The 22,549-nt window shown below is 43.4% G+C and overlaps 1 protein-coding gene across 22 annotated transcripts in view; it reads left to right on the top strand.

Annotated features, from left to right (window-relative positions):
- The first annotated feature begins 34 nt into the window (after window positions 1–34).
- Window positions 35–22,549, top strand: part of PHF20 (PHD finger protein 20) — a 77,985-nt gene continuing 55,470 nt past the window's right edge. For 8 of the 22 annotated variants that reach the window (XM_058851036.1, XM_058851035.1, XM_058851032.1 and 5 more), the window contains exons 1-6: window positions 35–163; window positions 2,308–2,354; window positions 6,681–7,051; window positions 10,662–10,710; window positions 12,306–12,436; window positions 16,905–17,019. In XM_058851036.1, coding sequence (XP_058707019.1) covers window positions 16,937–17,019 — 83 coding nt within the window. In that variant the 5' untranslated portion in view covers window positions 35–163; window positions 2,308–2,354; window positions 6,681–7,051; ... (1 more) ...; window positions 12,306–12,436; window positions 16,905–16,936. Of the gene's footprint in view, window positions 164–552; window positions 886–2,307; window positions 2,355–6,680; window positions 7,052–10,661; window positions 10,711–12,305; window positions 12,437–16,904; window positions 17,020–22,549 lie in introns of those variants that run through there. The other 14 variants (XM_058851037.1, XM_058851020.1, XM_058851019.1 and 11 more) reach the window with 14 other exon arrangements.

The raw sequence follows: 22,549 nt of genomic DNA, 5'->3' as shown, positions 1-22,549 counted from the left end.
CCCTCCGGCCGGAGTGGGCGAGGCTCCCGCGGCCCCCGCCCCCCGGCGGCGCCGCATCGCGGCGGCCATTTTGTGCGGCTGCGGTCGGTGCGTGGGGCTCGGCGCGCCGCGGGCCCGGGCGGGGCGGCTCCGTTCTAACCCTTTTTCCCGTACAGATCCCTCGGTAAGAGCGCGGCGGCGCCCGGGCAGGCCGGGCTGCCTGCCCAGCCTCGCGCTGCGGGCCCGCGGCGCGGCGGGGAGACACGGGGAGGGAGGCCGGGCGGGCGCGTCCCCGCGCACAAAGGGCCGGGCCGGGCGGCGCCTCCCGCCTGCGGCCCCCGGCGCCGAGCGGGGCCGCTGCCGCCTCGCTGTGGCCCGGCGCACTGAGGCCTGCGGCTCGGGCCGGCCCCGGCCGCTCCCCCGTTCCTGGCTCCCTATCGCCGCCCGCGCCCGGCGGCCCGCAGAGCTGCGCGGGCAGGTGGGTCTGTGCGGGCCGAGCGCAGGCGCCGCGGGCCCGTCCGGCGGCGGCGGCCGAGTGACCTTGCGGCGGCGCCGGGGCCCGAGCCGGGGATTTGATGGGTGCGGAGCGGCGCCGGGCGGGCCGGGTGCGGCGGGGGGCGGGAGCTGCGCAGCCCTGACGGGTCTGGATCCCGGGAGTGCTCGGGCGGGGAGGCTGGTACGTCACCCTGCGCCGGGAGTGCGGAACCCGCGCCGAGCAGGTGCTTGCCCTGCCAGATGTTCAACACGTCAGGGGGAAGGTTCCGTAGATGGTACCGCCGGCTGGAGGCTTCTGTTCATTTTCTGTCCCATTAAATCTGGAGCATTTCTTTATCGCGCTGCATTCCGTCCCTTTGAAACGTTTTAAAAAAACAGAAATTACGGTGGATCTTTTCGCTGACCCCAAAGGTGCGTCATGTCGTACCTGTGTAATGCGTATGGTTGGGAGGCACTGTGGTATTCTTCCTGGCAGGTCCGTGTTCAGATACGGCTTACTGCCAACAAAGTGGATTTTTGTACCAGTTGGTAGTCTGTAGTCATTCCAGGATTTGGTTACTCTAAACAGGTACAATTTCGGAAAACAGTTTTATCTCCTTTTTTGACTGAAAATCTGGGTACCAGAGATGTTTCTGTGATGCCAGCCTGTTGTTTCTAGCCTAAATGCTTAAAAATAAATCAGGAGAGGTATCTGAAAGTTGATGAGTCCAAGTTGAATAAAATAAATGTCACTAGACTGCAGAATTTTTTTGTGTTGTATGCAGTAGGAAATTTATATAAAATGTTAAAGCAATGGTAATGACTTCAGTTAACCTTTTGCAAGTGTCTGTACAGCAGACACTGTACATTACATTTATAATGGAGCATCTCTGTAAGTAGTGCTTTTGACCTGGGTTCAGTTAATTTTCTATAATGAGTAAGGATCCTTTCACAGAACCAGTTTAAGTCAAGCGAGAAGGCTTAAGCAAAGATCAGTTATAGTATAACTCTCTCTTTTAATTTTTGTGCGACTTCTAAAGTTTCATAGTAATGAATTAAGGTGGCTTAGATGAATGCATGTTACTTGACCTAAGTCAGCTTGTGGAAGAGTTCAGTAGTTTATGTTCTTGCTGATAAATTCAGAGATGTCTCCTTAATGGAAATTTTACTTGAGCAGGCTGAGAGTAAAATGCTTGCATGTAATTTTAAGGTCAAGTTGGGAATGAGGCTAGAGTAGTAATTGCTCACAATGGTACTGCCTTGACTGAAATGTAAGAAGCATGCAGTTATTTCTTACCTTTAATTGGCTAAGCTCTCTGTAGCACTTCTTTTGCTCCTGTAGCTCCTGTGTGAATTAGGCAATGATATTGATTTAAATTCTCCCTCTTGGCCAGGAAAGGAGAGCACAACCCCAGATTTAATAGTAGGGGATGATAAATCCTTTGTAACTGCATATTTTATTTATAACTGAATCTGCAGAAGATAGGTATTGTCTGTAGCTGTAATTTGACATGCTGACCCTAGCTGTCCTGCCTGTGTAATACTGTCCTGTACACATGTGAGCACTGTGAACTGAGCTAAAAATGTACGTGGGACAGGGGAAGGGTTTAATGCTCAGCCCTACAAATGATTGTTGTCAGTATTTAAACTGTGCTCTTGATGGTTTTCTAGTTGCGTGGATACAGTGGGATCTTTTAAAAAAGAACAGTTGCACATCCTTTGGACTGGTGCATTGTATTGAGAAGTCTTGTGAAGTGCTTATGAGTTCATTGTGTGTCTGATTAAGTCTATTCCTTTCTTTTTTACTTCAATTAATTTCTTGTTTTCATACTTCTGTTCCTTGCTTGCCTACAGGTTTGTTTTGACTGCTTGTACTTCCTGCAGGAAAATACTTTCTTCAGGTGAGAAATGGTGGTTTGGAACTCTTGGTTTGGCCTTGCTGTCCAAATACCAATAGCTACATGGCCTATAGATTTCTAAAGATCTTTTGGAGCTACTGGCATTCCAGTATTTTTGTGACTGCAAGCACTAGGCTTAAATGATCATGCATGCATGGCTGCATACTGTGTCTGTGGTGACTGGCTGCAGATAATAAAGCTTATGGGAATATAAATACTCCTTTCAGAGATATGTTAGTTTGTTGAGATGCCTGTGTGTGTTTTTCCTGGGCTTGAGAACTTTCAGCCTTACTTAAGTGTAGCCAGCTACAGTCTTATTTTTTCATAAATCTACCTGAAATGGAGTTCTTAAAATTGGTTAAAAGGAAATTGATTAAAAAGGAAGACTCTTTCCATCTGTGTCTTCAGCTTGGTAGCCTCTATAAATGAAAAGAGAGGAAGCACTGTTATTTATTCTGCGGAGGGTTTTTTGTTTTGTGGGTCTGATTGTTGTTTTTTGTTTTGGTTTTGTTGTGTTTGTTCATTTGTTTTAGTTTTTTTAATACGAAGTTAGCACTGAAGAACTTTCTGATCTTGTTGCTGATGTTAAAATATTAGTTTCCGAATTGACTCACTTTTCTGCTTAAAATCAACGCTTCTTTCCCAAGGAACTGGAGAATATCTTCCTGTTCCACAGAAACTATCTTCAACACCTCTGTGTTCCAGATGTAGAGCCGAGCATCCTTAGCCTAGACCTGTGCATAGTGATTCAAAGACACTATGCTATTGCACTAGTGCTATTGGTAGGGTATGAGTTAGGTTACGTTATTAGTTATGTTAGGTTATTCAGTTGTGTCTTAAAAAACTTATGTTGGCATAGCAGGGGCTGTGAGTCCACCAGGCTGGAATTGCTTCTTCCCTATACTGTAGTTTGCTAATAGCTTTTTTTGCTCCATGATCCTGTGTATTTTTATCAGTCATTTGCCTACACTGCAGCTGTCTTCTATTGCTGTTACCAGGCTTACAGAAATAGGCAGTTACGGTTTCTTGTTTGTTTTTCCTGCTGTCCTTTCATCTCGAAGCTTGGAGACAAGTCTGCAAGCAGTCTTGAAGTGCACCCCTTTCTTTTCTTCTAAAGAAAATAAAATAGGCAAATCATATCCTTCCTACAGGGTGACATACACACAGATGATGTGTCTGCTTAATTAATTATCTTAAGTAAAGATGTAATTTTTCACTGGTATTTATGGCAGTATAGCTTGGAAGATTTTCCTTTATTTGGATGTCTTAAAAATATCCTCTTCTTTATCAACAAGTAGGGTAGATTTGGTTCTGTCAAGGCAGGAAGCAGTGAAGTAATGAAACAGAATGCTGCTTCTAGGAGTCAGAACACTGCATAGTGACTGGGTGGAAACAGTGACCTGTGGGATTTACAGTAGCCAGTGTTGCAGGTCCTGCAAATTATCTGTGAAAAGTATTTCTCAGACTTTTTTTAGTGGATATTTTTACAGGTTGATTTTTTCTAATAGTCAAAATTCCCAAGTCCAGTTACTGCTGCAGGTACTGTAACCAGGTAGGTTTTGTGCTTTCTGATTTGGTCCTTCCATTTTCTGTCATAATATTTTTCATCTGATAGCTAAACTTCATGTTGATGCTTGGTGATAAAAAAAAAAATCAGGTTCAGTGTCCTGCTGTAAGTGTATACTGTGCTGCTGGAACACCCAGAGCAACCTCAGAGATGGGATATTGCAGCTGATGGTGCAGTGCTGGGTGGTAATGTAGCCAGGTAACTGGGATCTCTGTCCTGTGATGCAGGCATTGACTGGGAGGTCAGGAGAAGAACAGTTTTCAGCCTCTGGAGGCAATTCCTATCAAGTGTGAGGGAAAGGTACTCTCTCAAGGATGATCTAATAGCAGACCCAAGCAGATGGACTACAGTAGAGAAAGGTATCCACTGCCTGAGAGAATCAGCTGTTCTGGGGGTAATCTATAGGGATTCAAATAATGAGCAGTCTCCTATAAATCCAGATGAGGCCCAGTGTGCATAAATATTGAGCCCCAGCGCTCACTTGGCAAGTTTCTTTTAAAAAGCTACTGCATTTCCCTCAGGTGGGCACACAAGAGAAATGCTGTAACGTTCTCAGGAGGTTAAAAAACCAAACTTAACTGGCAAACTTTAGCAGAGCATAAATTTGGCAACATTTAAAACAATCAGAATAAAGCATTTCACTTAGCAAACTACCCATCCAACATCATAATACCCATATTCCAAGAAGAGGAAGTTAGGAGTGAAAAGGAGAGAAAACTAAGATACAGCTACCATCTTTCATCCAAGTGCAATCTCAGCTATCATAAACTCCAAGGATAATAGCAAAGTGACCATGTGCACCTTTGCACAGTGGGTTTTGCCTCCTGTGGCTATACCTCCCAGGTGGGACTTCTGGTTGTCCAGCCACTCTGGGGCTGGATTGAGGCTGCAGGCATGGGGTGTGGGGCATTGCTTTCAGTGTGCCTGACAATTGTTCTGGGCTGAACAAGAGGTTCCTGGGGATGAGGGCTTGGAATGGAGCAGTGCACCTCCCACTTTCAGAGCAGAAGGTGCCCTGCGCCTTCCCACCCTGTTTTGAGCCAGTAAGAATTTTCTCTAGCTTTTGACAGCAATCCATGTGGTAGAAGTTTGTATGGAGCATGGCATTGTTGTACACCTGTGCATTGGCATTGATGTCAGTGAAAGAGGACAAGAAGTGCTCCAGGTGACTGCCTGACTTGAGCAATTTGAGATCATCTTTTTTCCTCCTTACTGACCTGTGGCTTGGCTGTGGACTGTCCAAGACTCTGGACAGACTTGAAAGACTTGAGTAGGTTGGAGAGGAAATGTACTGTAGTCCAGTATGGCCAGTGCATGAGTACAATGGAGAATGGAGACTGACAGTGAACTATTGTGGCCTGAATGAAGTCGTACCATCCCTGTGTGCTGCTGTGCCAACACGCTGCAACTTCAGTATGAAATGAAGTCCAGGGCAGCAAAGTGGCGCCACCATTGGGATTGCCAGTGTGTTTTTCTCCATTCCTTTAGCAGTAGAGTGCAGGCCACTGTTAGTGTTTACCTGGAGTGGCATCCAGTACACCTGGGTGCCCCAGAGGCAGCACAGGTGTCCCAGAGGTGGAGGCACAGTCCCACCATTTGCCATGGACTGTTGCAGGGTGCACTGGAAAAGGGTGAGGCTCCAGAACACTTGTGTTATGAATAAGGTGCAGTGATCGGCTCATGCAAATGAGGAGGAGTTATTAAGTATGGTGGGAAGCAGTTCTGATGAGGTTTATAGTTCTTTTGACATGTGCTCTTGTTCCAGTTTGATTTCGAACCCTTTTCTGTTCTCCCTTCAATGTTCCCCTCCCCCTTTTGTGGTTACTGCCTGGCAGCTCTGGCCAACAGGGCTGTCAAAGCATGGAGGAGGGCATACACTTGCCCCTTGTAAGAGGCAGCAGGGAGTGGGAGACTCTTGTTGCTGGGAGGCTTGGCAGGCTAACATCTCACTACCAATCAAGATGTGAGAGGGGCTCCACCAACAAAAGGCAGGGAGGACTGACTGACAGACCTTGAGAAGAGCCAAATCTACCTATAAAGATGAGACCACAGACCCTAGGAGGAGCCAAGTGTATATATATATGGGCAAAGCCATGGTCTGTGAGAGGTGCTGGGAAGACATATAAAGACTGCTTATGAATATTAATATAGCTAATGCAACCTTGGGTATAAAAAAGGCAGAGACACCATTTTGTGAGCTGAGCCTCTGGTGAGCAGAACGTCTCGCTACACTTACAGTGCTGTCCCCTCCTTCGCTTTGTAACTTCAGCTTCTAATTAAGTTTTATTTACTCATTCCTGCCTGGGGTCTGAGTAATTTGTAGCACTTGCAGTACATTGATGACATCATTGGGGTAGCACAGCAGAGGAGGTTTTTGTGAAAGGGGAGAAAATAATCCAAATCCTCTAGAAGACTGTTTTCTCTAAGACCAGGAACTTGCCCAGAAAACTCAGTTCCTAGGAATAAAATAGCAAGATGGGTGTTGTGAGAGTCCAGTGGATGTGGTCATCAAAATAGTGTGTCCAGTCAGCAAAAGGAAACACAGGATTCCTTAGGCACTATGGGTTTTTTCAGGATGCATATTCCATAAGATAGTTCCGTAAGTAAGCCCTTTCTGTCATGTGACACGGGAGAACAATTTTAGGTAGAATCCTGAATAACAACAACAAGTTTTGGACAAATTAAACAGGAGATTGTTTGTGCAGCAGCCCTTGGGCCAGTCAGGACAGAATAAGATGTGAAAAATGTGCTCTACATTGCAGCTGAGAAGCATGGTCCTTCCTGGAGTCTTGACAAAGAGTACCCATGGAGACTTGAAGACTACCCATGGGGTTCTGGATTTGGTGATAAAGAGGATCTGAGGTCTGTTGCACCCCAGCTGAATAAGAGCTCTTCTCAAGTTATGAAGGGGTTGGAACCACCTCAGAAGTGATTGACACTGAAGCACAGCACTTTCTGGCACCTTGACTGACAGTGCTGGACTGGATGTCCAAGGAAAATTCCCTTCTACACATCACACTGCTGATGCCACATGGAATAAGTGGATTACTTTGACCGCACAGTGAGCTCAAATAGGAAACCCCAATCAACAGGAAATCCTGGATCATAGAAATCATCACCAAGTGGCACAAAGGTAAAAATATCTGTACCATTGGAAGAGGAGGAGAAAAAGGTGCCACCATGTTAAGGATGCCCCACCATGTAATCAGCTACCAGAAAATGAAAAGCGATGCTCTCTTTACTCCTGATTCCTGTCATATCATAGGGACAAATTGAAGATTGAAAGCTGCGGTATGGTATCTTACACAGTGAGTTGCAGAAGCTATTGAAGGAAAAGGTGGTCAGGTTGCAGAGCTGAAAGCTGTCCAGCTGTTACCAGCTACTGCTAAATGAGAGAAATGGGCAGTGTTCTACCTCTGTATTGACTTGTGGATGATGACAAATGCTCTGTGGGAGTGGCTGGATTATGGAAAAATACCAATTGGCAGTGCAGAGGGAAACCCATCTGGGCTGCTGAAGTGTGGCAAGACATGGCTGCCTGGCTAGAGAAATCGGCTGTAAAAGTACGTCATGTACGTACATGCACGTGTACCCAAGAGCTGGGCTTCTGAAGAGCATTACAATGAACAGGTGGATCAGGCTGCCAAGGTTAAATTGCCTTAGGTAGATTATTTCTGGCTTGGTGGGCAGCCCATGACACTTCATGTCATCTGGAAAGGGATGTAACATTACAGATGGCCTCATGACTGTGGGGTGAACTTAACCATGGACACAATCTCCAGGTTGTGACATGTCATCCATGACTATGAAACATGCACTGCAGTCAAGCAGGGCCGAGTGGGTAAAGCCCCTGTGGTATGAGGGGCAATGATCAAAATATAAATATGGAGAGGTCTGGCAGATTGATTACACCACTCTTCCATGACTCGAGCCAGATGTTCCCAGGCTAGCTCAGATAGTTTTTCTTCTCCTCTCCAGCTCGGTGCCAGGAGGGGCCCCCCCAGGGCTACTGTTTGAGTCCTGGCCTGGATCAGAGCTCACTGTCTCACTTTGAACACAAGTCCATGGATCAGGCAAAAGAGCAGGGGGGACTTTTCTTCCATTTTGCAATTCACAGATTTATTCTGCAAGGGTAAAGCCAGAAGAAAGGACAGAGGACCGGGGTTTGACTGTCTCCTTTTAAAGGGTTAACGCCTCGGGGGGTTGGAAGTTGGGAAGACCAGTTAGGAAATAGAGCTGGTGGGCATATAACCTTTCTACAAATCCGGTACAGACAGGTTAAGATAAGCGCTAAGACATGGGAATTCTCTAATTAACTTCTGAGGATTCGGGGATTTCCAATGGCAGGGAACAGCGGGGTGGAGCCACGGGGGGAGAGGGGGCGAAACCGAGCCGCCCAAACTGCTTTGGCTGGGACACAGGAAACGCATGGCACGGAGCGGCGGTTGCACCCCGGCGGTGCTGTCTCGTACTTGCAGTCCCTCCGGGAGTGGTGTGGGGCCAGCGGGAGGCGGTGCCGGGTGGCAGGGCAGCACAGCGTGCTGGGGCAGGGCTGGGGCCCCGGGGGCCGGTGTCCCGCGGCAGTGTGGGGGGAATGCAGTGGCGCCGGGCCCGGCAGAGGTGCGGGGCCGGGATGGACCCAGCGGAAACAACAGGCACAGCCGTGGTGGTGGGGGATCGGCGAGCCCGGCTGAAGATTCGGCCGTGGCAGCAGAAGCCCCAAAAGGGAAAAGCAAACACAAGAACCTCTAACTTAGCTAGCAAACTGAACCCCCACTGCAACAATTCCATGGAGAGTTCTCCACAAAAAACAGTTTTCTCATGGCTTTTCATTCCCATGATGGCAGCCGCCCGGGAAAAAACTGCCATAATGCTCTCCTCCCATTTTCACACCACTCAGAGGTGTGTTCATGGGCCATGAACTCAAGGGGTATTATTTTAAGGATGAGCTATTCAAAGGTAAAGGTTCTCGTCATCTGTCTCTGTGATCATCTCTGGGAACAGAGATTTTTCTGCTTTTCTCCCAGGGAACCAAGGGTCTGTATCAACTCTCTCTGTCTCTGTTCAAGCATTTAATAATATCAGTTACTTTACCATCTGCTTAGCTTCATCAATGGGCACTTTTGCTCAGATCTTCACTTTGAAATACTTCATTCCTCCCAAATACTCTTTCATAAATTAAAGGAGTTCTTCAGAACATCAGTGTCCCTCTCCATGGCCTTACCAAATAATATTTCAGTTTATTAAAGCATCTCCTCATTCTCCTTTTATCTGAGGCTCGACTCTTACTGGCTTTGATGGTTCATGTTGTCTCTTCACGTGTCGATCGCTCCCGCTTTTCCTCTCTTTGTAGAAGAGATTAAATCTATGGGTCTCATCTGGGTAGTGAAAGGGTTAAATCTTGCACAGGTCTTGTGGATGGTTATGTGATCTCTGCAAGGCCAGAGCTGTTTGTGATGGAGGATTTTTTTCAGCAGCCAGGCTAGCACTCGGAGGCATCACGGATGGCTTTCCCTCCCCCTGCTTGTCAGTTTTGGTGAAAGCCAGCAGTGGCAGAATTTCAGCCAAGCCAGTGATGGGCCTGGCCCAGCAGCGCTGCTGTACAGGGATCAGTGGGCTTCCCAAGGGGGCTCAGCCCCTCTGGGAAGGGGCTCCTACCACCCCACAGTCTCCATCCCCCACCCGGGAGTTGCTGGGCTCCAGCCCTACCCCTCCCAGGCCATACAGGCCACAGGAGAAGTGGAGGGCCCAGCTGCACCAGAGTTCTGTTACCTTTCAAGGCCGGAAACAAAGAAAGCAAGTAGTTCCCAGGCTTAGGTTTAAAAGGTGGTATTCACAAAAGTGATCTTACTTTTCAGTGGTCTAAAGTACTTTCAGTTCTGAGAACTGGCTAGCTATTGGCTTGATCTCAAGCAGAGAGGAAATTCCCAGCAGCCTCTCTCAAAGCCTTCACTTCCGTGTTTTCTGCTTTTTTTTTTTTTTTTTTTTTAATGCCAAACCATCACACGTAAATTGTTCTTATCTCAGCCAACGATCTTTACCTTTTGTGCCTCCAATTCTCCTTTGGGAACACTTGATGGAAGAATACCATTCCTAAACCACAGCAGATTCTATGCAGCTTTAGTTCAGGTAGAAACCGTGAGAAATATCATCAGAATGCCCATTTTGCAGCCTAAATTTGGCTTCTGGGAACAATTCAGATGGCTGTCTTTGCCACTTCTGCAGTGTGAGGAAGTTTGCGTGTATTGACAGGAGTTGGATTTGTAGATGAAGAAGTGGTTCTGAAGAAAGTCTTGTAGTTGATTCTTGTATTAGCAAAACACAGCTCCTTCTGCCATGTGGTGAATGTAGATTATCCAATTGAGGATGTCTTCACTGACAGGAGAGGACTGCTTAGTTAACGTGTAGTTGGTTAATACTGCAGTACCTGTTGCACCAAAGTAGGAGTAATGATAAAGTTACTGGTAACTTATAGTTAACGACAGATAAATAAATGATGGAAAAATCTGATGCAGATAGGCAGAGAGAGTGTCTGTGTGTCTCTAAGGGTCTCTTAAGCATCTCTCTAATTTGAATCACAGCAGCCTGCTGACCTGTACTGAAATATTTTCAGATTAAATTTTTGTTCTAGAGGTGTTACTCTATTATGGGGATACTGTTGACTGTAGAGAGAATATTGTTTTGAACTCTGAACTACTTTTAGTGTCAGAATTCACATGATTTTTATTTTTCCTTTCCTGTAGTTATACAGCACTGTTTGGAATGTTTGCAGCAACATAAGCAAGTTTCTTGGTGAGTATAAGCATAGATCCTTTTTTTAATTGTGGCTTTTCTTTAAGCTTTTGAAATTTTGCTTTAAAATTCAAATTTTACTTAAATACTATCCACAGTGCCTCTGTGAGACTTATCTGCATTGAATTCTTGTATTCCTAAAGGCTGCCATTTTTTCCTTTAATAAAAGCTATACAGTCTTATTAAAGCAGATTTTCATTAATATTGCTTTATTTAGGAAAAACCTGATTTATTTTATGTGACTTAAACCTTTTTCCAAATTCTTTTTGTTTGTTCAGTGCTTAGGTGCTTGTTTTTTATCTTTAGTGTGTTACAGGAAAAGAGAAGGGAAACTAGAACAGCTAAATGGGACATGATCAAATGACTGAAATAATTGTTTTCAGTAATAACTACTTATTTCTTTAATTGCACTTGGTAATTCAAATGGATTTTATTATATAAAAATATATTTTTTATTCTGTTGAATTGCTTATATTCGTATGCTTCCATGTTGATCTATCCCAGTCTCAGTGCCAGTTGAAACTAACAGCACAGTTACATATGATGTTGCTGGGGGGATAAAAATGACCTTGTCCAGGCCCTGTAATCTCGGGGAGAGAGTGAGGGTCTTGTTCAGAGGCTCACTCATGTAGCATCTTTTCAGTTTTGTCACTAAGTACTTTGGAAAGTCTTGGTTCTGCCTGAGGAAAAGAGCAAATGTAGATTTTTACTGGTATCATTTCTCTTAATCTACTTCTATAAACTAGAGAAAAAGTAGGAGACTGAAATCAAGTACTCAAGTCTTATGGTTTGAGGGAATGTCAATGGTGAGGAATCATCTGTTCAGCATTCTTGTTAGAGATATTAAGCATCAGTTCAGGATCCAGTTTCTGTGTTGTGTGGCTCAGAGTTCACCTGTGTAGTTGTTAATTGAACCTGGGAAGTTTTTAAAGCAAGTAAGTGCTGGTGAATATATAGTTGAGGATGCTACATAATGCAAGTAAGAACTGCGTTGTAGTCCAGTGTCTTGTTTGAAATGTGTCTTTTGGATAAAAGAAGGGGGGTGATGCAGTATTCCTTGAAATTTGGTGCAGTGTCAGGTGTTCCTGTCCAGTTTAAGTCTTTCATGTTCCTGTTAAAAAAAAAAAATCCAAACCCAAAAGCTTGCCTGAAAATCTGAGCATTGTGGTTTGAAATACCGGTGTGAAGGACATCATCTGAAACTTACAGTCACATCTGAAACCTGTGAAATGGTACACAAAACCAACATGAGGCAGGAGCAGACATCCTTGGATGAACAGAAGCTGTTCTTGGATTAATGTGTTTAGCAGGTATAGGGGTCTTATATCTGTTTTTATGTGTAGAGTAAAACACAGTAAGGCATACTTCATTGTAGCACTGCTGCTGTAGTCAAAACCTGCCAGGCAGAGGATTTTGTTTGCAGGCAATAAAAGTCTATTGTAATCAGCTTCCCATGTCAGTGCCAATACAGTTTTTAAGTGGTGCTTGTGCAACTTCCACTTAGTCTTCATAAGATGCCATTAGGATTGTTTAGTATAAATGGTGTCTGTAAATACTGTTTTGTAGTCTGATATCATACCTTTTCTCATCTGCAGGTGTGTGTTGTTTCAGCACAGCATGGCTGTGGTCATCCACTTGCAAGGTGTTCCGATTGCGGTGGGGACCATGGACTTCTCTGGACTGACCATTCCTGATGGGGGCGTGCATATTGTAGGGGGTGAACTGGGTGAGGCTTTCATCATTTTTGCCACTGATGGAGACATGAGACTGGTGTCATGGGTGTAGATGATAAAAGGTCAAAACTATTTTCAGAGTGAAAAAAATCTGATGTACAAAATGAGAATGGACTTAGTCCTTGGCAGTTCCATATGTAGATGTGCCAGCAGATTTGGAGCAGTGGTGCTGGAGAGGATGGCAGAGTCAGTCTTAGCCTTAGGCTTTGTGGAATCAACTGTAACCATGCTTTGTCCTAGAAGGAAACAAAACAAGTTTGTGTTGCTTGTGTAGGAGTGGCAGTGCTGCCTGCAGTACCCCAGGTCAGCAACATCTCTGCTGTATCTCCAGGGAATACAAGACAATCTCTGGCTAGTTGCTTTTACTCCCTGGTTTTGCCAGTGCGTTTGGCACTACCCCGTAGTGTTGAGGAATCACCACCAAGGTACTGAGTGCCTCCTAGGAACTGGGGCAGAAGCTTCCCATCCAGAATAAAACATAAATTTTCCGTGCAAGGTAAGGTTATATTTATGGAAACTGTCGAAGTTGACTGTGCTCCTTTGTCAGGTCAGAGAGCTATGGTGTTTTTTTTCATGGTGTTCCTCTTTTTTTCCTCTGTTGTATCCTTATGGCAGAGGGAGAGAAAGCTCTGGGTTTGGCATGGATGCACGAAAGAGTGAAGGAAATAGGCTAAATTTTGGAAGTGAATTGTGTTTCTCCTGAGCTGCTTATGAAGCAGTGCTGAGAGAGAATTAAGTGGGAAAATGGGGCTGATTTCAAGGAAAGGGTTTTGGTGTGACAGTTAGTAAAAGAATGGTTTCATCACTCCGCAGGTATTTGGAAAACAATTTTTGCCAGAGTAGGTGTGGTTTGGAAAAGGCTGCAGTGATTTTGCAGTTTTCACAGAGGAAACGATAGAGGCTGTTATTTGTGAAAGTTTGCCATAACTGCTTGGGTTTGCTCTGCCTGATAATATGAAACAGATTTTCAGTTTCCATAGGAGCCTGCTTCTGTTGGTACTTGGTGATATGCCAGGTTTGGGGCTCTGCACTGACAGAGCCTAAAACTGGAGAGAGTAAGAATAAGTACAGGTGAAGGTGTACAGGACGAGCACTGTTAGCAGAGCAGAAAGCTTGTTTTAGAAGTCAAAAATTGTTATGCCTGAAGGGATCAGTATTACTGTATTTCCTTTGCATTGCTGTGAGATAAGTCTGTCTTCCTCACTGATATGTGTGTCTGAAGAGTTGAAAAGTTAAATTACCTTATGATTACTTTGATGGAGAAGAAAACTCTCCCTTTTAAATAGCAGGTATTCTTTCAGTAATAAAGATTTAGTAGATATATATCTATGATATAGATTTATAGATTTAGTAATACAGAAACATTTTCTTTTGGAAGTAGTGACTTGTCTAAATCCTGAAGTATTTGTTCCTGAGACAGATCTGATCTTCACAGAGAAGTAAGAAGTTTTGTAGAAAAGCCATACAGCTCTTGGGGTAGGCCTAGTCTCTGTGTTTTAATTACAGATTTGAATACATGGGATAAATCTATTCTCAGAGTTACCAGAGTATAAATCCTGTTAGTGTGTCGATTTAGGTACCAAGTTAGTACAAATTGATTTTCTGGTGAAGAAGATTTTAGGAGAGATGTTCTGGCAAAACGTTCTTATTTCTAAGTTGTAGCTATGAATGTCTGATCAGTCTAAGGTTGTTTGTTGACAAGGTGTTTTATTGTAGTTCAGAGTTCTTAAGCAGTCTTTGCTGGAGAGGACAGAGGCTGAAACTTAAAATCTTGAAGTAGGCAAGCCCCTGTGTAGGGTTCATGCTTTCTGAGAAATGAAGTTATCAGTATGGTCATGGGCATGCTGGTGAAGCGTATTTTGGCACTGCCTCTTGGCCTAGTTTGTGCAGAGCCGTGTCACGGTTCTCAGTGAAAGTTGTGTCTCGTGGTTTCAGTCTTGCTCTAAGGCTGGGTGTTTCAAGGTAAAATGGTCAAGACCCTCTACTGAGTAATTTATCTTATGTAATGTTTCGCCAAGTATATATCTGCTTGAAAAGACTGTTCCTGAAATGGGCTGCAAATGGAAAAACCAGCCTGCTTTCATGGTCTGAGGGGCAGGACTGCTAGGTCACATTGCAAGCTAGTGGTAGGATGTGAGAGAAACCAAAGCAGCCCAAGTTTTATAACTTGGGAGGGGAGAGAAAGGAAGACTTGGGAGGAGGGGCCAATGATACGAGATTTTTTTCTCAAAATTTTTTCTCTCTTTCAATTTTGTGACCTGCTGCCTTCTAACAAGCTTGGCGAAGGTGAAGCCAAGCTTAGTGAACTTAGTGAAGTGCAGTATGTGTGTGCTTTGACTAACGTTGATGTTAGCTGACTAGCTGTGTTCAGATTTTCATGGAATCTGCTGCCTTTGTAACTCTGATTAAATGGCTTTGGCCATTTTCTTCAGATTTCCTATTAGCTGTGATACTCATATTTTTTTAAATATTTGATTGAAACCGTAGTAAGACCTTCCTCACCAAAACGGATGTGTTTATGCAAGCCCTGTTGTGTGTGATCCTGTTACTGAAGTCACGAGATGTGTATGTTCCTCTCCAGCACCATGGAGATGAGCTGAGATGAATCCTTTTCGTCCAGATGGCAGCTCTTGCTGAGGAGGACCACTGCAAGAAGCTGAAATAAGAGAGTGCCTCTGGGAGTATGTTGGCTTTGCATGTCCCTCCTTAGTGAAAAGGAAAAATAAGCGTACTAGGGAAAGAATCACCTTGCAGATGTCATTTCTTCTACAAGTGTTAAGCAAATTGTATGTCTGCTCCTCATTTGGAGGCATGAAATTCCATTGCTAGTGCGTGAAAGGGATATTTTAATGATGTAAATCTGCAAAGAAAATAGTGAGTATTTGAGGCTTTACACTGTATTAAAATACAGCTTTACACTTGCCTTTTTTTTTTTTTTTTTCCCAATTTCTACATTCTGATGCGACATAAACTGTAAAATCCCAACCATCTTAAGTTTTTCTTAATTTCATTTCTCAATTAAAAGTTATGAACTCCCACCCTAATCATTAGAAGTCTGGGCTGATTCAGATCCATGCTGTGTGAACTTGATCTGTTTATCAGATACTACTCTAGGAAATGATTTTTTTTACTTCCTAGGTGGCTAGAATACTTTATCTTTTGCTTTGAATCAAACTTACAGGCAATAGTATTTTTTCCTCCATACCCTTGCAGGCTGTTTTAATAGAGGTGAGGATCAGTCTAAAAGCACTGCTTTAGAGGAAGGCAGCAGATGAGCTTTTGGTAGAGAAGTTTCTTTGCAGTGAGGTGGTTGGGCTGTCTCTGTGGCCAGCCCTTGACAAATGGCTTGCCTTAAAAAGTGTGGTGAAGGAGTAGCTTTTCCTTATTGTAGAAGCTTTATGATATTTCCAAAGATATTTGATTTCTGAACCACAGTTGAAATTAGAGTAGTTCTTCATGATGTTAATCCTTTTGTAGATGCAGGTCACTTGATACCATTGCTGTTTATGCCTTATGTGAACCAAAATACTGGTGCTTATTTCTGTGTATGTCTCCTTGTTCTTGTAGTGTAAGACTAAAAAGTTTTTTATTTTAACTCAAATCAGTTTTGTCCATCTGTAATTGAATCTTCAAGATACAGCTTTACTATAAGGACAGTGATACTGAATAAGACTTATTTGTGGTTTTGGATCTTGTGAGCTTGAAGGCTATGAGAATGGATCATTATTTGTGTTATTAAAATTGTGGGAAACAACTGACAAAAAAAATCAGGAAAAATAACTGTTGACCAGGCTTTTTCACTATGTGTACCTTGAGAGAAACTGCTAGAGCAAGATTTCTTAAACTTTTATGTTGTCTGTTGGAAACAAATATTAATGAAGAATTTTAAAAATTTTCCCATTAAAATGGTGGACAAAAGCAATGCAGATATGCGGTCAGTACAGAGAGTCTTCTAAAATTGGTTTGAAAAACCCTACATATTTCTAATGTCTTTGAAATTTATTGCACTTGTAGTGATGAGCTGACATAGTGTTCTAGGGTGTGTCACTAATATGGTAGCTGTTGAAAGATTGTCATTGTGTTTGTTTTGCCCACTTCCTGTTTACTGGATTCCTTGTTTTCATCAAAACCTGGAGGGGGGAGAAAATATTATGAAATTTCCTTCTCATTTGTGAATAAACATTGGGTTGCATGGTTCTTAATTGACCTGGAACCTGGACCAATGGACAGAGGCTGAGCTTCACTCTTTCACGGTCCAGTAGCCGACATTTTGAACATGCTTTTGAGAATCATTCTGCACACTGTCACTTGGGAGCCCTTGTTTAAAAAATAATTGCCCCCTTACTTTCTGCAAATCAAAATTACAGCAGTACCTTAACATCTGGCTTCTGGGAATTATAGTGCATAAGCTTATTTTGTGTATGTCTTGATTAGTGATTGATATTTAATTGCATTTTTCAGGGGAATAAAATCAGCAGTGTTGATATTACAAAATGACAAAACATCCTCCGAATAGAAGAGGGATCAACTTTGAGGTGGGAGCCCAGTTGGAAGCCCGTGACAGATTAAAAAACTGGTATATTTTTAAAACCATTCATGTTATATTAATTTTAAGTCTTTAATATCTTAAACATTTTGTATTGGTGCAGTATTTAAAGTTGTAGTCATTGGTTTGTAGGAAAGTAGTTAATTTATAAAAGTTTATATACCAGTGATTGAGATGGGCAATAAATGCTAATATGTTGTGCTGGCCCTCCAGAAGTGTGGTGGTGTTGTGTCTGGGAATAGGACTGCTCCTAAATCTACTTGGACTTCAGGCTCTCATTCTCCTGAATTCACCCTTTAAGTTCTGTGCTATACTTAATATTGTAGAGCAGTTATTATGGAAGAATAAATTTTTTGCAGTACAGAATATCCTCACTGCTTCCTTTCTCAGTGCGGTTGCAAATTCATAGGCTCTGAAATCTGATTGAATTTGTTAGGCCTGTGCTCATATGAGGGTGGTCAGCTTTAGAATTAAAGAACTGTGTGGGGAAACATGTTCCATGCTAACAAGTTTGGTCTGGTGCCTGTCTTGCAGCCCTCAGCTGTGAGGAAGAACACTTTCCTTCACTAACCACTGCATTAGGAAGAGGACAAAGAGCTTACAAATTATTTGGGCTAACTTTGAACTTTCTAACTCTGTAAATTTCAGGTAGTCAACTCAAAACTTAGCATTTACTAACAGAAACTCCGTGAATGAGAGATAAAATGAAAGTTGCCAAAGATTTCTTAAATACAGGAATTAATTATGTTTTGTTAGCTCCTGTAGATAACTTCTCTTTCCAGAAATCAACTGTAGTTGATTTTTATTAAGAAGTCTGTGTGGGATAGAGATGATTGTACTTAAAGCTCTGGAGCCTGTCAACAGGTGAAGTGAACAAAGTCAGTATTGAAAACCATATTTGGAATGTGTCTTAAGGCAACCACTGCCTTAGACACATTCCAGAACATCTTGGTTGCATGCAGAGCATGTTCTCTCCAGATACAAGGGCACTGGAATTGTGAAAATTAGAAAACATAGCTCTTTCTGTAGAGGATGTAAAGTATGACCATTAGAACCTACTCAGATTTTAATTTGGCTTACCTATGTATCCAAAAGTTGTGTAGGTAAGCAGTGATCTGAACCTGCCTGCATTTTCGGTATTCTTGAGTTTTGTTAGTACAACAAAAAAATTAGGCTTGCAAAAATAAGATCTCTGAGCCTGTCTGTAATACAGGCTTTTTGAAGATGCAGCTTGGTGTAGCTGGAGTAAAGCTGCATCCATGTAGCTGGACACAAGTAACTTGTGTCCATGACTGTTACCCTTCTGACCTGTTCGCTCAACAGCAGTATCTGAGCATAAATAACTCTTGCATGGGAAAACTTTGTGGGGGGGAATTCAACAGCCTGCTGTACTTTTGCATATCCCTTGGCTTAAATTTAAATTTTGGATATGCTGTTTGTTCCATGTTCTTTGGTTTTTGGAAACACTTGATCTTGAATGACCTGTCCCTACACAAAGTGCTTTGCAACTCTGGCCTCATAACTTGGTTATGAACTCTCCATTTCTGAAATATTTTGTTTAATCGTTAAGCTTTGAACTCTGGGTTGTGTGCATTTGCATTTTCAGGGTTTCCAAACCAAAATTTTTAAGAGCTGGGGGCTTAGCAAAACTATCAGTACTGACACAGCTCACTGGGTGTGGATTTGTAGAGGACCAGCAGACTGGTTTTGTTTCTCTGCTTCTTTCACCACTCTGTGGTGTGGTTACAGTCCACTCCTGTGGAGGAACAGGATTTTCTGTTTGCTGACACTTGCTTTTCCCAGTGCTAGACCTTTGGACGTCCACACTTTTCTTCTGTGTATATTTGTTGCTGTGTTGGCACTTGTCACAGTGCAGCTGGTTTGAAGCTGCCCCCCAAACTCAGCCAGCCTAGAAATAAACAAGTCCCTTGGTGAACCATGATAGGATGGATTTGAACACATACAAGGGACTTCAGCCAACCCCATTTGATCCTAATTGCAAACCTATTACTGCTCAAGGAGCTGGGCAGTGTGAAGACCCAGACCAATCAGCTATCTAATACCAGGAAATTCAAACCCCCTATTAAAAGAGCTGCCATATTAAACTCTTTGCTGTTTGTCTTATGATCATCAGACTTGAGTCATGATTTCTGTCTTCAACCTAACATAATATGCAGTGCCCCAGCCATCCCACGAGCAGAGGGGGGGGGAGACAGAGGACAGCATGTGCAGAGTCAAACCAGCGAAAAAAGCTGGAAAAAAAATCAGAGTGTGCAAGGAGAGCTGCCAAAACAGTGACAAAGCTGAAAAACCAAAGAGCTGGAACACAGAAGCAGAATGCTGTAAAACCAGAAGGCGAGTAGAACCCCACTACAGCAAAAACAAGCTGCCAAAGATGTCACAAAGAGCCAACCAAAAACAGCGTGAAGAGCTGACCAAAAATCCGGATTCACCTTTATAAATACCCCTTCTAAATAGAAAACAGCACCGAAGTAGTGGGTGGATTTGTCTCCATGGAGGAGAGCGCAGTCTTTGTGGACTCTCTTTTTTTACTTCAGTGGGTGATGAAGTATAAGCAACAGACTCTAGAAGCCATTATGGACATTATAAAACCCTGGAGGCTTGTAAAACAGGCTGTAGAAGCTGGTATGGATGCTGTGAATGTTATAAAGCCCTGGAACTTTGTTTTGAACTTACAGGGGTGGTTGGAAGCCAAGTGGGATGCAGGGACACCAGTGGAGATGCCATGGGTACCACCTGCAGGGCAGAGTGGGGGGCAAAAAACCGAGAGGGGAGTGGCTGTTATTCACCAGAGCTCCCCCACCACCATCCAAACTGGTGGTGACTGGATGGTGTGTGGATTCACCCGTACTGTGACTGCTTGAGCCACCCCCACCAGATCCATCCTCGGAATGCCTGGGGATGCTCATGTCCCAGCTATAAAGGCCATCTTTGAGCTTCATGCCCCGTAAAGCACCACAGAGACAGCCCGCTGAAAAACCCCAACAAGGCGGACACTGTGTGCCTCGGGTGTGGGTCACCAACATGGCAGATGCTACATGGAGCAGAAGTCACTCACCCCAGATGGCACTCGCCACATGGTGCAGGAGCTGCCAACTCAAAATGACAGAGCATGTGTGCTGCGAAAGCAGCCTGCTGAATCATCTCAAAATGGTGGAGTGCAGGAGAGTGATGCCGTCCCAGCTGAGTGGGGGCAGTGGCCACCATCATCCCTGTCATGGCACCTGAGATTTCATCCAGTGCACCCACCAGATTCTGGAAGCATTGCAGCACCAGAAAACAGAAAATAAACTGGCAGCCCTATCCCTGAAGCCCTTCCAGCACCCCCCGTGCCATGCGTGGAGCTGCTGGCACACAGAGATGCGGGACGCTGCTTACTGCCCACCTGCAGTGACGCTGCACCTCCCAGGAAACCTGGAAGAGCACCCGACCACAGAAGCCAAGTGACATTTCCTGAACCCAGAAGCATCAGCGGGAACCCACTGAACCCTAGAGTTGTTCCAGCACTGCACCCTGTGCACAGCCTGTGGCTCCCCAGCGCTGACATCCCCAGCAGCAACCCAAGAGCTCCAGAGCCCAACACAGCGCTCTGAACTTGTGAAATGTGCTGAGAACTGCCATCCCACGGGCCAGGGGGGTAGGTCCCAAGCGACAGGATAGCTGTGGGGAGCAGTGGGTGTCTGCCTGTCCACCATAACCCACTTGCCGTGGCAGATGCTCAGTGTGCAAGGCAAGCCAGAAAAACCTATACATGGAGCATTAAAAAACCTCTTTTGGTGAGGTTTTCAAAATCAAAGACAAAAATTTACTGTCATAAGGCAAGCACACATTCTGATGTTGCTTTCTAGGTACCGTCAGCAGCTTCAGTCCTCGTGCTATGATGAACAATACTAAACTCTTTTCAAATATGCACTGAAGTTTCATTATAATACTGTGTAATATTTAAGGATTTTAGTTTAATTTAATAATTTTCTTCTGTATAAAACTCTGAATAATTTTCCAGGCTGTTTTTACCCTCCAAAGAATAAAAAAAGCATCAAAGTCCAAAAAGAGCATTCTAAGTTCATGAAGGCAAACAGGTCCAAAAAGAGCGTTCTTAGTTCATAAAGGCAAACATAAAGGTACTAATTTGATGTAAAAGAAAAGTGTTTCATTAGGAAAATTTAGTTGCAGAGTTTTCTAGCCAAATATTTTCCACCTGTCACTTTGTTTACAATATCTACAAAAGCATTTTCATGCTGTTGACCACTAACAGCTGTGTTTCATACTTCACTCATGCCAGCTCCTGAGGTCTCAGGAGGTTGAGGTCAGTGGCAGGTTTCTGAGTACAGCAGGTCTGTTGCTGCTGTTGCTTGAATACTAGTTTGCATGTTTCCTTGATTTTGAACCAAAATATAAACATGGCTTTTAATGTTCAGTTTTTGCAACAAAGTATACAGATACTATAATCATGAAAGTAGAATAATTTGAGATTACAGAAAAGTTAAAAACTATACATGAGAAGGTAGTAACAGAAACTTCTAAATTAACAAAAATAGTTTGCCTTGCAGCCTTGAGGTCATGTCTTAATACCTTCCCTGAAGAAAACATAATATTTAAAGATGCATAATCCCAAAAATGTGTTTAAATTAATTAGAATTGTTATCAATTTCATAACTCTTAACAGAAGGAAAAGGTTCATCATTTACACTAATGCCATTAAGTGATGTTAAGTATACTAATGACAATACAGTAGCTGTGTAAGAGTAACTTAATTCTTTCTAGCCTCAAGAAACCACTTCATAAGTGTCCTTAGATAACGAAATTATTCACTTTTGATGTCTCTGTTCTGTAATATTACAGATTATCTATATTTATAGAGGCAAACACCCCAACTAATTTTACGCTTTGTTTTTAGTATTGTGATTTTACAAAGTGATTCTACAAGTACAAGGGAATGATGTTATTAACATTGTATATACCCATCAAATAATAAGCTAAGATCACAACCAAGTGAAAAAGCTTTCACAGGAGAAATCCAAAAGCTCCAAATATACACCTTGGACCATCTGTGGGACCTGTGGAATGGCAGTTTACTTACAGCTTCATTCAAAAAACCTCAAAAATCAAGTATTTTGGGGACATTGCTGGTGCAAGGACATGTCACTTTTGATCATGTAGCACAATATGACCTTTAAAACCTGGCTGAGACAGGGAGATGTTTCCTTTGATGATTTTGAAATGGTTTGTGAGAAGGAGATAAATGGTGCTTTCAAAAGAGTAATATATATGTCTGCATGGTTGTATTTATTTACACGTTATTTATATATCATTGGTTATTTAGTTAAGGATAGATAAGAAAGCCAGCTGTTCTATAAGTTATTACTGAAAGATTTCTTTTAAGGATATGGTAGGGAAGCCCACCCAATCTGAGTCTCAGCTCTGGCCAGGCTGTGGCTTTGACTGGCAGGAGAGGTGTGCCATCGAGCCCTCCCAGTCTGGGTCTTCATTATGGCCAAACTATGGCCTTAACTGGCAGGGGAAGTTATCAAACCCAGCT

Source organism: Poecile atricapillus, chromosome 15, assembly GCF_030490865.1.
Source record: "Poecile atricapillus isolate bPoeAtr1 chromosome 15, bPoeAtr1.hap1, whole genome shotgun sequence".
NCBI lineage: Eukaryota > Metazoa > Chordata > Aves > Passeriformes > Paridae > Poecile > Poecile atricapillus.
This window is presented reverse-complemented; position numbering and strand designations above follow the sequence as displayed.